This window comes from Sus scrofa, chromosome Y, assembly GCF_000003025.6.
Source record: "Sus scrofa isolate TJ Tabasco breed Duroc chromosome Y, Sscrofa11.1, whole genome shotgun sequence".
In the NCBI taxonomy this organism is placed as follows: Eukaryota; Metazoa; Chordata; class Mammalia; order Artiodactyla; family Suidae; genus Sus; species Sus scrofa.
The window spans coordinates 167,914-183,460 of NC_010462.3; the positions used below are offsets into that span (position 1 = coordinate 167,914).

Consider the following 15,547-nt stretch of genomic DNA (forward strand, 5'->3'; position numbering starts at 1 on the left):
TGCGGGCCGTGGGGCAAATGGAGTGGGCGGACTCCCACCCTCCCAGAGGACCCGCGCCCCAGACAGCAGCAAACGTGCGAGTGTTCCTCCGCTGGTAAGAAGCCCAGGGCATGAAATTTGATTGAAAGTAAATAGGTTTGGATCAGAGGAGCTGCGTGTTCCTGGGCTAAACGTGGAATGCCGAGCCCTACCTTTTCAGCATTAAATAAACCAAATATTGAATATTGGCATATTCATGACCCCCTGTCCCGTGGCTTGGAAAACGCGAGGAAGATGGAGGGTGAGCTGCAGCTGGAGTTCGTTACAATTTACCTACTTCACAGGCAGAAACTCAGACGACGTTAGAACATCAAAACCCATTGCTGTCCATTTCCTCACGCCAGGCCATGTCTGCCCCTGGGGTCTGCCCCCAGCTACATCCCTTGGGATGTGGGACCGTGGCTGGGGAGAGGGGACAGCTGTGTCCACAGCCTCTTTTCCTAGGCTTCTGGGGGGCTCCGGGCTGGAGGGCGGTGCCTGGACATCCCAGTGGAATTAGCGGCCCTTCCAGATGGTGGTCCCAGAGTGGATTGAGCAGCTAAGGAGTGTTCCTGCTCCTTGTTTTCTGCAGGTGGGAAGGGACAGAGAAGGGCAGAAAACCCCACAGCCACCACCACCAGCACCACCACCAGCACCCCTGGCCCTGCCTGGTGTGATGCTTCCGGCCAGACTCACACACCCGGAGAGGCCAGCTCAAGTTGTTTCTGCTGCTGGGGACCGGCACGTCAGCTTGGCCTGGGATGGGAGAGGAAGCTGGGAGCCTGAGGGGCTTGTTGGAGGGACTCTAGTCGGGGTAGACTCTCCAGGGGTGCAGCATATCCAGCCCAGGCCTGTGCCTGGGTGGGGGGTGGCGGAATTCCGAGAGCCTGGTGTGGAAGGAGAGTGCCCGGGTTTCTGTGAGCAGCGACCGGCCAGAGGCCCAGGAAAGCCACCCTCCTCTGCCTTGGGGCAGCCTGGGCCTCCTGGGGTGGAGCCCAGAGGATGGGGGCACTTGGAACTGACAGTGGACCCTCCAGCCTCCTTCCCCTGACCAGAGACCCTCCTCCATCCGCAGCTCAAGTCCCCTGGCACTTTCTTTCCCTTAATTGCATTTTGTGTCTGTGCCTCTTCCCAGATGGACTGGTGCGGGTGGGAGCGTACCAGGCATCCGGGACTCAGCCAGCTGGTCCGCTCAGGTTTCTGGGCAGCGGGGGCATGGGAGGCGGAAGCGTTGTGACGCTCGATGGTGTTGGCGGACCCACGACCCCAGGGAGAGCTCCAGGGTGTGCGTGGAGCTTTTGGTGAAATCTGGCACTGAAACTTCCATTTTCTTCCAGAAACAAGACCCCTCCTCTTCTGCTCTCCACCCTGCCCCAGACTCCTTGCTTTTTTGTGGCTGTTTTTCTCTTTTTTTCTTTTCTTTTCTTTTTTTCTTTTTTTTTTAGGGAAGGAGATAAGCTTTCGTTTCTGTGCACAAAGTTTCCTGAAGCCTGCGGCATCTTTCAGAGGTGGCCAAATGCATTTGGGACATGAAAGCATCTCTCTTCTTTGAAGCAAAGCGGGGACTTTCAGCGCCATCGTCTTCGCTCTTCTTGGGCCCCCTGCTCTGGGGAAAATGGAGCTAGAAAGTCTGAACAAGAGCCCCTTAGACCTGGGAGGGTCTGAGTCCCTCCCGCCCCTCCAGCCTGTCCTCAGCCCAGCAGAAATGTAAACGTGACATTTCACAAACTGTACCCACCCTGCGGCCTTGGCACGGTTTTGAATTAGCAAAAAGATGTGGTTGAAAAAGTCTTTGCCCAGGCTGAAACGTGGAGATCGATGCAGCTGCCGGGCACTGTTGTATCTGGGTTTAAGGTGGAGAAAATTCCAGAACCTCGTGGGCCCATGGCCGGGGAGGAAAAGGGGTTCCCAAAAGTTGGAGGGGGGAAAGGGGCTGTCACTTCTCACATCCAGAGAAAAAGCGTGTGACTTTGTAAAAAGGAGGTTCCCCTCCCTGGTCAGCAACCCTTAGACAAGGCCAGGCCTGGGCACTGGCTGGAGATGTTGGCGCGGGGGGGAGGGGGGGTCGGTGGAAGCTCCAATACTCGGGAGGGATGGGTTATTTTAAAACGATTCACATATACTGGGAGTCAAAATTGGGGCTGCAGTGGAAGGGGCAGTTCTAATTCTCTCGCTGGCCTAAGGGTCTTGAATATCCAGAGTCCCCAGCTGCTGCCCCGTGGGGAGATCCCTGGAAGCCACCATATGCTGGTCCCATCCCTATGCCCTCCAGAGTGGGGTGCAAGGTCTCGGCCCTTCTTGGGGACATGGGGCCTATCACCTCTTTTCCTTGCAGAGAAGCCTCAGGCCCTCTGTGACCCCAGGGAAGGCTGGGTGCCTGAGGTTGTAGGGGAGGGTGGGGTACGGTCCCCAAGGGGGGGGGGCAGGCTGCAGGTGGGGGTCCACAGAGGTCCCCAGGAACTCGGCCTCTTCACCTGAGGCTGGAGGAGAGGAGTTGGGGTGAGGTGAGGAAGAGTCACCTACTTCTGAGGATGGCCCCATGACCCCCTCTCCCGAGACCTGCTCGCCAGTGCTCCCGCCCACCCACCCCAGTCTCTTGTTTCCCAGCCGGTAGCTCTCCAGCTTCTTGCAAAGAGAGTTCACTTGTGGGCAGGGGTCCCCAGACTGGGTCTGGGTGGAAGATGTGCCCCGTGCAGTGAGTGACAGGGGGCCACTCAGGAGGGGCTGGGCCTCTGCAAGGATGGTGGGCTTCTGGGCCGCCTCTCGCCCCGCGCGCGCCCAGCGCACCCCCGCTCCGGGTGCGGCCCTCGGCGTTTCCCCCTCCGACCCGCGAGGCAGCCGCATGCATAATGTATGAGGGGCTATTTGTAATTCTGTGTGATATCCGCGCGCCTCCACTTTGATTAGAGGGCCGCGGTGACAAAGACCTGTTTGTCAAGTTGCAAGGGCGTCTTCGCCTTTCGCTTTTGAAGTCCAGGGGAGGCGGCAGCCTCCAAATCCCCAGGCTCTGGCCTCCGCCCCACGCGGGGCAGGGCAGCCAGCCGGGACCGCGCGGAGAGGCCTGGACGCAGAGCTTCCCCGTTCCCGGAGGACGGATGGAGGGCGGAGAGCAGGAAAAATGAGGGGGGAGAGATGGAGGAAGCGAGGGAGGGAGAAAGGGAAGGAGGGACCTGAAGAAGGAAGGGAGGGAGGGAAGAAAGGAAAGACAGAAGGAAGGAGGAAGGAAGGAAGAGAGGGAGGGAGGGAGGGAGGGCTGGCCTGTTTCCACACTGGTCCCCCTCTTCCCCCGCCTCTAGGGCTTTACAGCTCCTCCCCCCGCCCCCCACCGAGGCACCCCGGTGTGAACCCGATCCCAGTCCCAATTTCGGAGAAAATGTTCACCTTCCTTCCCAAGAAGGAAACTACAGTCAGGCTCGCGACGCCGGACACACCGCCGCTGGGGACCGCGGACGGTTCCCCCATCCTGGGGTCTGATTAACCGGCACTGCGGAGGAAGAACTGATCTCAGAAAAGGCCAAGGAAACTCCTCAAAAACCCACAACAGCCCCCTCCACCCTGCACCCCCCGCCAAAAGCCTGGTCCCAACTCTGGCATGGGGCAGGGGTGGGGGTAGGGGTTGGAAGGGGGAGACGAGGGAGAGATGGCAGAAAAAAGAGGGGGATACAGCAAAGTTACTTTATTGGCAGATGGAATTGAGCAGAGAGGGTGACAGGTCTGGTTGCCGGAGTTGCAAAATGAAATTCATATTGCAGTCGAGAAAAGGTGGCTCCTTCTAAGCACATTGAAAAGTTGCGAGACAGGCAGGATCTGGTTGCGAGCACCGTGGCACAACCGAAAATACCTATAGTTCCCCCCAATAAGTCTCCCAGACACCAGGCTGACAGCACGGCTCTAAAGGAGGCTGCGTCGGTCCGGCCGAGCGGGATGTGACGCGCGCCCGAGGACCGCTGTGTACAAACCAGTTCTCCCAGCGACCCGCCGGCTTCTTCTCGGCGTCTGGACCACGGCGCTCCGGGCGCTCCTGGCCCGCGGCGTCCGTGTGTCCGGCCTCCGCGGCGCCTGCCTCTCCGAGGTCTGCGAGTCGCTCTGCACCGCCGCCGCCTAGGCTCCGGCGCCCGCGCACGAAGAGGCAGGGGCCCCTTCCTCTCCCTTTCGGGGTCTTCGGGCTGTTCTCCCCAATCAGGCCGCGCGCACCTGCGCTACCCGTTCGCCCTGCGGGCCGCAGCGGCGGCTCCAGCCCGCAATTCCATCGCGTCTCCAATTTGGAGTCAACCCTGCTCTGCGATGGCGCGTCACCGCCGCCCGGGTCCCCTCGGCGGAGTCTCCGCACGGCCACGCCGGGACCCATCCGGCGAGGATACCGTTCGAGGCGCGAGGAGGCTGCGCTCCTCCCGGTGTCCGCCGGCAAGGACGTCCTTGCGAGCTCTAAACTCCTCCTCGAGTTTCGTTTCCGCCAGCCGTTGAGAGAATGCCCATACCTGTTTGGGGCGCCGGCGCCTGCGCCCGCTCGCGCGCGCGCGCCCTCTCTCCCCTCTCTCCCCCTTCAAAAACTTGATCTTTACCTCTCCACACCAAGGTGCACAGACGCCAAACAGTGATGAAATGAAAAGAAAGCCAATTGCCGGACTGGAGGTGGGGGAGAGATAGCGTCTCTGCTGCACCCGCCGCCGAGCCGGGAGCTGTAATTGCAGCAGACAGGGAGCGCTGGGGGTTGGGCGGAGGTAGCCGTGTATAAATAGTGAGATCTCAAATTGAAAGGCATAAATAACAGCAGGAGGGATCTCACCCTCACACGGACCGTCCTCTCCGCGCGGGAGGCGTGCGGACCACAGCCCGGCTCCCAGCCAGCCCCGCCGAGCCCCGCGGACCCCCGCAGCCCCCGGCAGCCATGGAGGAGCTGACGGCTTTTGTATCCAAATCTTTTGACCAGAAAAGCAAAGAGAGCAGCGGCGGCGGCGGCGGCGGCGGAGGCAAGAAGGACTCCATCACGTACAGGGAAGTTTTGGAGAGCGGACTGGCCCGCTCGCGGGAGCTGGGGGGCTCGGATTCCAACCTCCAGGACATAACGGAGGGCAGCGGCCACTGTCCGGTGCATCTCTTTAAGGACCACGTGGACAACGACAAGGACAAACTGAAAGAGTTCGGCACGGGGAGGGCTGCGGAAGGTAAGCTCTCGGGACTCTGGGTCCGGGCCCCTCCCGGGGACCACCGCGCCTCCTCGCCACCGAGCCTGGCAGCCTGCCCCTCGCCCCGCGAGCGGGGCGGCCCCGGGCGCCGCGGCTTGCTCTCGATTCGACCGCAAACTCTGAATGTACAGCCACGGCTCAGACAGAGAGGCCCCAGCAATCCATGGCCGGTCGTTTCGAGGAAAGGAGGCAAACCGGCTTCGGGAGTATTCGGCGGGAGAGGCGGGGAGGCAGGGAAGGAGGCGGGCAGGGGAAGCGAGGATGGGCAGCGGCTGGGGCCGCGCGCTGCCCGCGGATCGCTTCGCAGGGCGTTGGCGCCGGGCCCCGCAGCGGGAACTTTCCCGGGTTGAGGGGGATCCGGGAGGAACGGGTTTGTAACCCGAGGCCGGCTGTAAGGCTGCCGGGCGCGTGCAGGTCTGCCTGCCGTTCCTTCTAACATCCTCTCCCACGGCTGCAGGGAGATCCGCTTGCATCTCCGCCCGCGCCCACCGCCTGCAGGCTGCCCCAGCTCGACGTGGGCAGCGTGGAGCACCGCGCTGGCCCGCGATCGGGGAGGCGCCGCGAGCCGCTTTCACCTATGTCCCTCATCCTGCGCCCCTCGGCACTAGTTCCTCTTAGGGAAAACTTTCGCCTTGAACCTTGGGACTTGATCTTGGACTGTAAATTAAAACCGGCCCCGCGCCTGCAGGTGGTCAGGGTCTGCACGGGGTAGAAGGGCCCCGGGGAAGCTAGTGGCCACGGGCATGGGCCGCCCTACCCCAGGGCGTCAGGGTGCAGCTGGCCTTCTTGCAGGCCGACAGCGTCCTGGGCCTCCTTCTGCTGCTTTTCCCAAAATCTCCCCAGCGCGTGCTCGGTTGTTGAATTCGGGAAAAGGCAGATTTATACGGGTTCCCCCAGAGGGGCAGGGGTGGTCCCACCCGGGGGGGAAGAGCTGTACAAACAGAGCAACCAGCAGCTATAAATCAGGACTGAAACTGGCTGGATTTCTCAGGGGGCACCACTTGAAAGGGTATGAAGATCTGTGCCTGATGCCACAGAGGGGAACCTCGGAAGCTTTGGCTCCTGGGTCCTGTTTCACTCCCCGTCAGCCTTCCGAGGGTCCAGAATGAACAGATGCTTCCCTTCCAGGAAGCCCATGTCCCCTGGTCTTGTGGCCCTTAAGCTGTGGCAGCAGGGTCCAGGTATGCTGGCCCTGCAGCTCAGCAGATGACCCAGACATCTTCCAGAGGCCTTGACCTTGTAGAAGCAGAGAGCTGGCAGCCCGGGCAGCTTGGGCCTGGCCTGCCCGGCTCACCCCGTGGTGAGGCCTGGGGCACCTGGCTCTGTGCTTCCTGTGAGGAGAGTTTCTTTTGAAGACACAGCTGTCAGCTGTCTGCGCTCTGGTCAGGGCCTACAGTTGACCTCCCAGGGCTCTGGGTGCTGGGTTCCCGTGCCATCAGAAGAGGCCGAGGCCCCTTCTCTCACCCCAGCAGCTGAGGGGCCGGATCCAAAAAAAAATGGCCCTGGGGAGGTGAGCAGATCCAGGCCTTTTTGAAACAGAGAGGGAAGCGAGGCAGCAGAGGGGCTGGAAAACCCCAGCTGCACCTTCTCCTCCCCTGGGTGTGCAGAACCCACCAAGGACTGAGCCCATGGGAGATGTGTGGCTCCAGAGTAATGCGGTGTCTTGGGCACCGGAGCAGCGTGTCCTGCTGAGCCGTGCGCTGGGGCCGGTGGGCTTTGCAGAGCCTGCTGTGGGTTCTGGAGGACTTTGAAGGGCAGCTTCTCGGCTGGCGTCAATCCCTCAGGTCCAGACTTAAGAAAGCTGAAGGGGAAGCAGAGTTGGGGGCTCTGGGAAAGGACTGATGGTTGGGGAGACACAGGGTACCCTTGGAAATGCATTTCTTTCTGGTGGTGAGGGGGATTTGAAATCCCAGTTGGAGTTGAGAGCTCAGGGCTCAGAAGCCTGGAGAAGAGACTTTTAGGCAGACTCAGGACTTGGGTTCCGCTGTTGGGCTCAGGGACCCTGTGGGGAGGCGGGTATCAGCGTTTCCTTCCGGCCACGCAGAAGGTTTGGGGCTTCCCACTCTGCAAGCTTCTGGGCTTTTGGCCGAGGGGCTTCTGCGGTACTTCCAGGCCCTTTCAGAACTCGTGGGACCCAAGCCTCCTGGGCTCTGGACTCCTGAGGGGCGGCCTCTTCTTGACACACAAGGGGACATTTGGAGGGCAAGAGGGGACATCTAGGAGGGCACGGGGTCCTGAGGTGGGGAGAAACAGCACCAGAAAACGCCAAGGCTGCTGAAATACAGCTCTCACCGAGGGGCCAGCTTTTATTTTAAATCTGAGCTTGGTGAGGGGCTCTGTTTCCTAAAGGTGAGAAGGAGAAGTTGCCAGGTTAGAATTTCTTAAATCCTGACTTTATTGCCTGACACCCTACCGGCTTCCCCAGCAAATACAGGCGCTTTCATAATTTTTGGATGCAAGAAAAGTGCCACTCTTGGCATCCTGGTGGGGCACGAGAATATGTGTCCAAGACACCAAGGGACAGACCAGGTAGCCAAAGGACTCTGCTGCCGCACACATCCCCAGCCGTCACGCAGGTGTACATTAAGACATGGCTTCGCTGTCTGGGTCATAAAGAGACCTGAGTCGGCAGACAACCAGCTCCACGTTGTCCTGAGGGAGGCTCCGGCCCGGCTGGCGCGGCCTTGTCCCGCTGCGCTGCAGGCGGGGACAGTGGATGTCCTGGGCCAGGGCCGTAGCGGGCCTGGGCTTTCCCTGCGCCCTCCGCAGGCGCGCCACCAGGGACCCCACACTTGAGCGATTCTGCTTAAGCTTCTTTGACTTAATAATATTTAACACTCTACTTCCCTTAAAAAAAAAAAAAGAAGAGAGAGAGGGAGAAAGAGAGAGGGAGAGGTTAGGCTATGTCAATATATCAACAGAGGCGAAGTGGGTAATTGAGGAAAGTATTCAGAGATTAGGCCAAGGAACACGGCCGCCGAGGCGCCGGCGCTGGTGCCGAGTTATTATGAAAGAGCGCGTCTTTCCCCCAAGTTTGCCGTATCGACTTGACGCATCTTTGCGTCCGGGCTCGTGGGCCACTGAGGCCCCTCCGCCGCGGGCACACACAGGCTTGCCCCTCGCACGAGCCGGGAGAGGCGGGAGCGGGTGGAGGGGCTCCGGGGCCGGACGGGGGCCTCGGGGCCTCAGAGCTGTGCCCTCGGCCCCGCTCGCAGGTATTTACGACTGCAAGGACAAGCGCGAGGACGTGAAGTCAGAGGACGAGGACGGGCAGACGAAGCTGAAGCAGCGGCGCAGCCGCACCAACTTCACGCTGGAGCAGCTGAACGAGCTGGAGCGGCTCTTCGACGAGACGCACTACCCCGACGCCTTCATGCGCGAGGAGCTCAGCCAGCGCCTGGGGCTCTCTGAGGCGCGCGTGCAGGTGAGACCGCCGCCCGGCAGGGACACCCGAGGCGCGCCCCCCTGGCTCGGCCGCCGCGCCCTTCCCGGAGCGGGGATACGCGCGGGGCGGGCTGGACCCCGGCCTTTCGAGGGCGCCCCAGGGCCTGGCGAGTCGGGTCGTTAGCGCCTTGCCCGGCAGGCTTGCCCTCCACCTCCAGCTCATCAGGAATTTTGTTCTCTACTTCCCAATGACTTGGTTCTCCTCCCCGCTCTTCGCCAGCCCCCACCTTCCACTCCAGGGAGCGGCAAGCTGGGGAGGGGAGGCGAGGGGCTGGGGTTGGGGTGGGGGGGGGCGTCTCGCACACTCGGCGTCTGGATGAGCGGCCGCTGCTGCCCGCGCGGGGCCGGATTAGCCCAGGCGCGGGGCAGGGGGGCTCGAGGGCTAGGGGACACGCGGGCGCATGAATTCGTGATGCCCATCTGGCGAGCCACCGTCCGCGGGGGCCCTGGGTGTGCGCCCGCACGTGCGCTGAGAAGGGACGCTCCTGTGAGCCTTTCAGGGGCTTTGTCAAGGAGAAGTTAAATGTATTCATTTATTTATGGGGGAGGGGAGCAGAGGTTCCCTCAAAGTCGTCTCCTCCAGGTCGTGCAGACCTCTCCCGGGAGGTGGGAGGTCCGGCCTCGGGGCTCTGCTGGGCGTCCCGGTCCCGTCGGTTTTGACGGTTCTGGGCAGGACAGCAGGGCCAAGGAGAGAAGGAAAAGGGGGTCAGGGTCTCAGGGGACTGGTTATTTAAATAAATGGAATTAGTGTTGCCGACGGGGGAGGGGCACGTGTAAAGCCAGGGCTTGGAAGGAACGGGGTGTCTTCTTGATAAAGGGTTAACCTAGTTAAACACAGCTTCGCCGGGCTTGACTGATGAAGTGGAAACACAGAAAGCGTTCTACGGATAGTGTTTTATGAAATCCTTAATTGGGGGGGGGGGAGCTGTTTGCCCCCTTGCTCCTTTCCTCCTTCCCGGTTGCAGCAACAAAAAAACAACCAACCAACCAACCAAACAAAACAAAAAACAAAAAAACCCCGATTACTTCAGAGGAAGTGCAATGCGTCTCCGAGTGTGTCCAGAATTCTCAGCTGCAGTGGTGCCCAGGACCATCCTGCTTTGCTGGGACCACGGGCAGAACAGCCCTGAGGAGTGTCCCCCAGTCCCCAGGCATCCGTGGCCAGGGCGGGGGTGGGCAGGCAGGCTGACCACCTTTCTCCCGAAAGATGGATGGGGCTGCACCATATAAATTAATGAAAAGATTAAACTTTCGCTGAAGGGGACATCAACTTTTATGTCATCTCACAGTCCTTCTGCCTGTATTATCTCCAGGCCTTGATGTACTGTTTCTATAAAAATAAATTACTTGTAATTTAATTCCACACTATTTCTTTCAGTAGTCTATTACTGGATAGCACCTTAGCAGGAGGCGGTTGGCAGAAAATTGGTTCTTGGGTGGCTACAGATCTTGAGAAAGGCCCTAAAATAAAAAGGGGTGGGGAAACGGAGTGCCTATCGATCCAGAGGCGAATTAAAATTTAACGACTGTAAATAATAATAAAAACAAACGTGGGAATAGAAGAAAAAGAAATAATTTCCTATTGGCCACGGAGAAAAGACTCCTATAGTAAAGAGAAGCCAGAAAGTCCTCATAACAGCCAATTCGTTAAAATGTGCACCCCGGTCAGTTGTGCAGAAGTCAGGGGGGCTGCGGGAGGGAAAATAAAGCGGGGGCAGGAAGAGATGAAAATGCAGTAGATTTTAATCCTTCTCTGAACCTTTCGGTAATCCTTTTCAGTACAGCCTGTCCTGTGTCGTTCAAGGATAGAGTTTCAATTTAGTGTGGAAATTTGCTGTAAATAAATTGGGGACCCTTTGGAAGCTGGTCCTTATTAACCTTTTATTTTTAGTGTTGTAGTGGAAACTCACATCACACAGCTGTCAGGGTTATAATCGAAAGTTATGAGACCGCGGTGAGGAGCGGGCGGTAATTTAATTACAACAAATATCTTTGGGTTTATGGCGCAGAGCTAAATTAAATGTCATTATTCACTGTCTGTAATGGAAATCAAAAGGAAATCAGATTACAGCATTTGTGAAAGAAATCAGCGACTGCTCCTTAATGAAGAAATAACTGTCTAAACCACTGTAGTACAGCTTCCTTACCATATTCACGACTAATTGGAATTGATTGTGAATCACCCCCAGACTGATGGATTATCACAGAACGCAGCGGCTAATTCATCACTTTTATTCTCCATAATCTTTTTTTTTTTTTTTCCCCTTTCCCCTCGCTGAAGAGAAAGTGAGCTTGCTTTCTGGATTTAAATAGGATTCTGTTTTTGAAAAATGCCTTGGGGTGGGGGTGGGGTAGGACGTGCCCATTTGGCTCTGCTCTGGGTCCGGGGCAGGGGCGGGCCGCAAGGAGAGGGAGGCATTCAGGTCCGAAAGGGGTCCACTGGGACCTCCGGCTTGGGTTGGGGGGCTCCGGCGTGGGGGTGCCATGTGGGGGGAGAAGACTGTGAGTGCAGGCTTTGGAAATGGAGTAAAGCTCAGCCAATCTTGGCTTGGAGCGGCACGGTTTGGGGAAGTACCGTGGGGGGGAGACTGCCTCAAAGTTTGTCAGGCTCCCTGCAGCCTGGCTGGCGGGGTGAGCTTTCGAACCTTCTGGAAAGACAATCCCGCCATTGGCCCATGGCTCAGTCTTGGATAGAAAACTGTCCTGTCAGAGCCTGCGATGGAAAAGTTGAGCTTTCAATCTCCTGGGTGGGGTGGAGAGTGGCCGGCAGGAAGGCTCTCTCGGTGCTAGTGATTCTGCACGGTCAGCCAGTGACCATCTTGGGGTGGGGGAGGGAGGAGGGAGGCATCTGTGGCCTCCGTGGCCCTCGGGCCCTTTGGAGGAGAGGGGAGTGTGCGTTGGTGGGGGGGCACGCTTTGCACCCAAAGCTTGCAATCAGGCCTGTGAAGCTGGCTGGGCTGGGCAGGGCCCAACCCCCTTTCCTGCCCGACCCCTGGAGAGGGCACCCGAAGAATGAGATGTCCTTAGGAGGCCGGTGCCTGCAGTGGCAGAGCACACATTTTTGGGGTGTGCCTGGTCTTTAGGAGGTTCCTGGCTCTGTAGTAGTAAAGGGGACCCCAGGCTTCCAGGGAGCACACGGAAGATATGGACATTTCTAGACTCAGGAGGGCATCCGGAGCCTGACCGGGGAGGAGGCCGGATTTGGAGTTGTCTATGCACCTGTGCCCTCCCTCTTCATGCGCTGCCAAGGTCCAGAAGGCAAGACGTGAGGGCAGAAGGTCAGCTTCTACCTGAGCCCCACGGGGTGGTGGGGGAAATTTCTACACTGAGCGCTCTGGGACATCCGAGGACCCGCATACTCGCATTAGATGTGAGAGTGGGAGTTCCCTGGTGGCTCAGAGGGTTAGGGATACAACATTGCCCCTGCTGTGCCTCCAGCCACTGCTGTGGTGTGGGTTCGATCCCTGGCCAGGGAACTTCTGCTTGCCAAGGGTGCAGTGCAGGGGGAAAAAAAAAGGAGGGGTGTATGTTGACTTAGAGGGCAGTGAAGACAGTCCCAGCTCCTGGCAGCCACTTCCGGGGTGCTGGGGTCGGAGAGAGAGAGGGGTCCAAGGCAGGGAGGGGCCAGCTCTTTGAGCAATGGCTCCCCGAGACCCCTGCACTGACTCTGGCCTTGCTCCCTGAGGCCGGGCGGGCTCACCGGGTGCACGTCTGTCCGTTCTGTTCCCAGGTTTGGTTCCAGAACCGGAGAGCCAAGTGCAGAAAGCAAGAGAACCAGATGCACAAAGGTAGGTGAGGGGCCGCCGGGCGTCGGGGGGGCTGGGCCGGCGGCCACGGAGCTGGGGCGGGCCCACCCCAGGCGTTGGGAGGAGGCGCGGGGTACACGCCTCCTGTGTTTGCTCCCGCAGGCGTTATCCTGGGCACCGCCAGCCACCTGGACGCCTGCAGGGTGGCTCCCTACGTGAACATGGGTGCGCTAAGGATGCCTTTCCAACAGGTAGCTCGTTTTTTTCATTGCTTCCGAAGAACCTAACGGGCCCGCGGCCTCCCCGCCGAGCTGGCGTCCTGCCTCCGCGGGCTCTTCCCGCCCTCGCCGAAGAAAGGAGGCCGCTTTTACAAGGGGGACATTTATAAACCCGCTGGCACGCAGTAACTTCACGCCGTAAAACTCCCAGGGTTCCCTTGGGGAGGGCTAGGACATAAACCCAAACACAATTGTGCAAAAGTCGGAGGGGAAAAAATCCCACCCACCCGGGAACCACCCACTCGCTGGCCGCCTGGGAAGCTGGTGGGAGGAGGGTTTGCTCCGGTTTGAGTGTGAGGACCCACGTCAACCCCCAGCCCTGCGCCCCAGTTTGCTCAGGGCTTCTCAGGGTGTTCTGCGCCCCTCCTGGACCTGGGCCTTGCCTTGCATGCCTCACGGTGGGGGCATCTGCCCAGCCTGGAGCAGAGTAGGGAGGCGGGCTAGAGCCCCGTAGCCTCAGGACTCGGCTGGGGGGGGGGGGCCCCCCCCGGCAGGGCGGAGGCGTGGCCGTCAGGCACAGCACCTTTGCTCCTACCTGCAGGCCCTCATTTGCATGGGGACTCAGGTTCGCTGAGGGGCGCGAGGTCTGGTGGGTCTGGTTCTTGCCTGGAGAGGTCAGGTAGCTGTGACACCATGGTGATGGGGGAGGGGTTGGCCCAGCCACCTGCTCTCAGACTCGGGGCTCCCGAGACTGAAGAGGGTCCAGGGCCTCCGTGCACAGGGAGGAGCCTGCACCCCGCTGCCTCGGGTCCTCACCTACCTGGCTGGGCCCATCTTCCATCCCCCAGCCGCTTTCCCCAGGGCAGGGTGGCCCCTCGGCATCGCAGGAACAGCTGCCCCAACGTGGAGTCAGCCTAGGTCCAAGTGAAATTAGGCTGTGCGAGCCCTTAGGTGGGGATGTGCTTCTGGAAGGTTCGGGATTCTGGGTCCCTGGGAGTGGTTGTGGGGGAGGCTGCGACGCGTCAAAGAATGAGAGGAGGATCTGGGCAGGAAGAGGTGCCAGCTGTAGACAGCCAGACGCTCCCCAGGACGCGGGCGCAGGGATCTGGTTCCCCAGATCTGGTTCTGTCCGAAGGGGCCAGGGACCTCGCCCGCACACCGGGTGTCCAGAGGACAGTGCGCGGTGGTGTCCGCGGGAGAGGAGGCGCCCTCGGGGTCTTGGGGCGGGAAAGCCCCCTTAGAAGCGGAGTCCGCAATGTGTCTGTCCCGGCAGGTCCAGGCGCAGCTGCAGCTGGAAGGCGTGGCGCACGCTCACCCGCACCTGCACCCGCACCTGGCGGCTCATGCGCCCTACCTGATGTTCCCGCCGCCGCCCTTTGGGCTGCCCATCGCGTCCCTGGCCGAGTCGGCCTCGGCGGCCGCCGTGGTGGCCGCCGCCGCCAAGAGCAACAGCAAGAACTCCAGTATCGCCGACCTGCGGCTGAAGGCACGCAAGCACGCGGAGGCCTTGGGGCTCTGACCCGCCGCCCGGCTCCGCCCCCAACCCGGCTCCGCCACCCCGTCCGCGCTGCGCCCCGCATTCTCGCCTCCGACGGCCGCACAGACTCCCCAGAGCAAGGGCGCAGAGGCCTCCCCGCCCGGGGCAGCCCCGGGGGCCCCGGCCGGCCTAGAGAGGGGGCGGCCCGGGACCGCACGACCCCGCCCGACCCTCACAGAGTCTGTGCCGCAGAGAGCGCAGGCAACGGTGGGACTACCCAACCCAGCCCTGGACCTCCGCCTCCGACCCTGGGCCACGTGCCGCACCCCGTCGCTTCCTCTGCTGCCAGCGTTCCCACCCTGTGCATGCGGCCTCCTCCGCGCCTTTCCGAGATCTTCGAGCCTGTTAAACAGAACGGTCTGGGGCTGGTCTCCTCTCAAGACGCCGAGGCTTGGATACCAACAAGTTCATTCACTGCCACGAAGTTCATGACATCCGAGGAGCCGCAGGACCCGTGTGGATTTCGACGCGGGTTGTTGCATCGGAGGCAGGGGCTCCGCTCGGCCACCCACCCCCACCCCGCAAGGCAGCAATAACGGAAACGAGTCTGACGACCTCACCAAGGTGGTGGTGGGGGGGGGACCCTCAGTGTCCGGAGTTGTGACCTTCCTGGGGGCCTGGCCTGCCGTCTTCATGCGAACGGTGGGCCCCAAAGCACCGGGTGGAAGATTCCTTGTGCCACAGAACAGGCAACGTTATCACGTTTCCAGTCTAGGATTCCCGAATTGACTTTTTTTTTTTTTTTTTTGGCTGTTTTATTGAATTCAGATGCAAAGGGACACGGGGCACGTGGTTTTAAGGTATAATCCTGATGCAGCATCCGTGCTAGTGACATGCAATTAAGTGCAGTAAAGTGCAATATTGTAAATATTATAGATTTAAAAAAAAAAAACTTAGCTGTGCACTCTTGACCCATCGGCTTCGGACTTCAAAGGTCCTTATCTCCTCCTGCATGCTGCGGGCCCAGGGCCAGGGTGACCTGGGTGGGGAGCGCTGGGGCCGCGTGGATGTGTGTGACGTGGGACGGAGCAGGATGGGGGGGTGGCGACAGGACGAGAGGGTGGTGGCTGAGCTGCTTCTGGGAAGCGAAGCGCCTGAGACAGGGCCTTCAGGCCGTGAGTTTGAAGACAATGTTTCCTAGTAGGGTACCACTTCTGGTTTTTCTTTCTTCTTCTTTTTTTTTTTTCTCTCCTTCCTTCTTGTGCGTGGGTCTCCCCTCCCCCACCCCGTGAACACCAGATGGAAACTGGGCTGAACAGCTGGCGTGGAAGTGGGGAAAGTGGCTTGAACAGGAAGAAACCAAAGTGTTGGGGGTCCCCAGTGGTGCTTTGCATGTACTGTGTGGCGTTGGGGGGCTGTGCACCCTTGCTGGGAGGGCTACCTCAAAAACGTGCATCT

At 60.0% G+C, this 15,547-nt stretch overlaps 1 protein-coding gene across 1 annotated transcript; it reads left to right on the forward strand.

The window, feature by feature from the left end:
• LOC110257972 (short stature homeobox protein) lies at nt 4,907–14,154 on the forward strand. Its single transcript, XM_021080988.1, has 5 exons — nt 4,907–5,183; nt 8,420–8,628; nt 12,379–12,436; nt 12,557–12,645; nt 13,886–14,154. Exons 1-5 carry the CDS (start codon nt 4,907–4,909, stop codon nt 14,129–14,131), a joined length of 879 nt encoding a protein of 292 aa, XP_020936647.1. The 3' UTR covers nt 14,132–14,154.

Bases quoted from the DNA above. Each gene is read 5' to 3' on its own strand.
- LOC110257972 (XM_021080988.1), top strand. From the start codon at position 4,907: ATGGAGGAGCTGACGGCTTTTGTATCCAAATCTTTTGACCAGAAAAGC. The intron at 5,184-8,419 runs GTAAGCTCTCGG...CCCCGCTCGCAG, and splicing joins CACGGGGAGGGCTGCGGAAG to GTATTTACGACTGCAAGGAC. The intron at 12,646-13,885 runs GTAGCTCGTTTT...CTGTCCCGGCAG, and splicing joins TAAGGATGCCTTTCCAACAG to GTCCAGGCGCAGCTGCAGCT.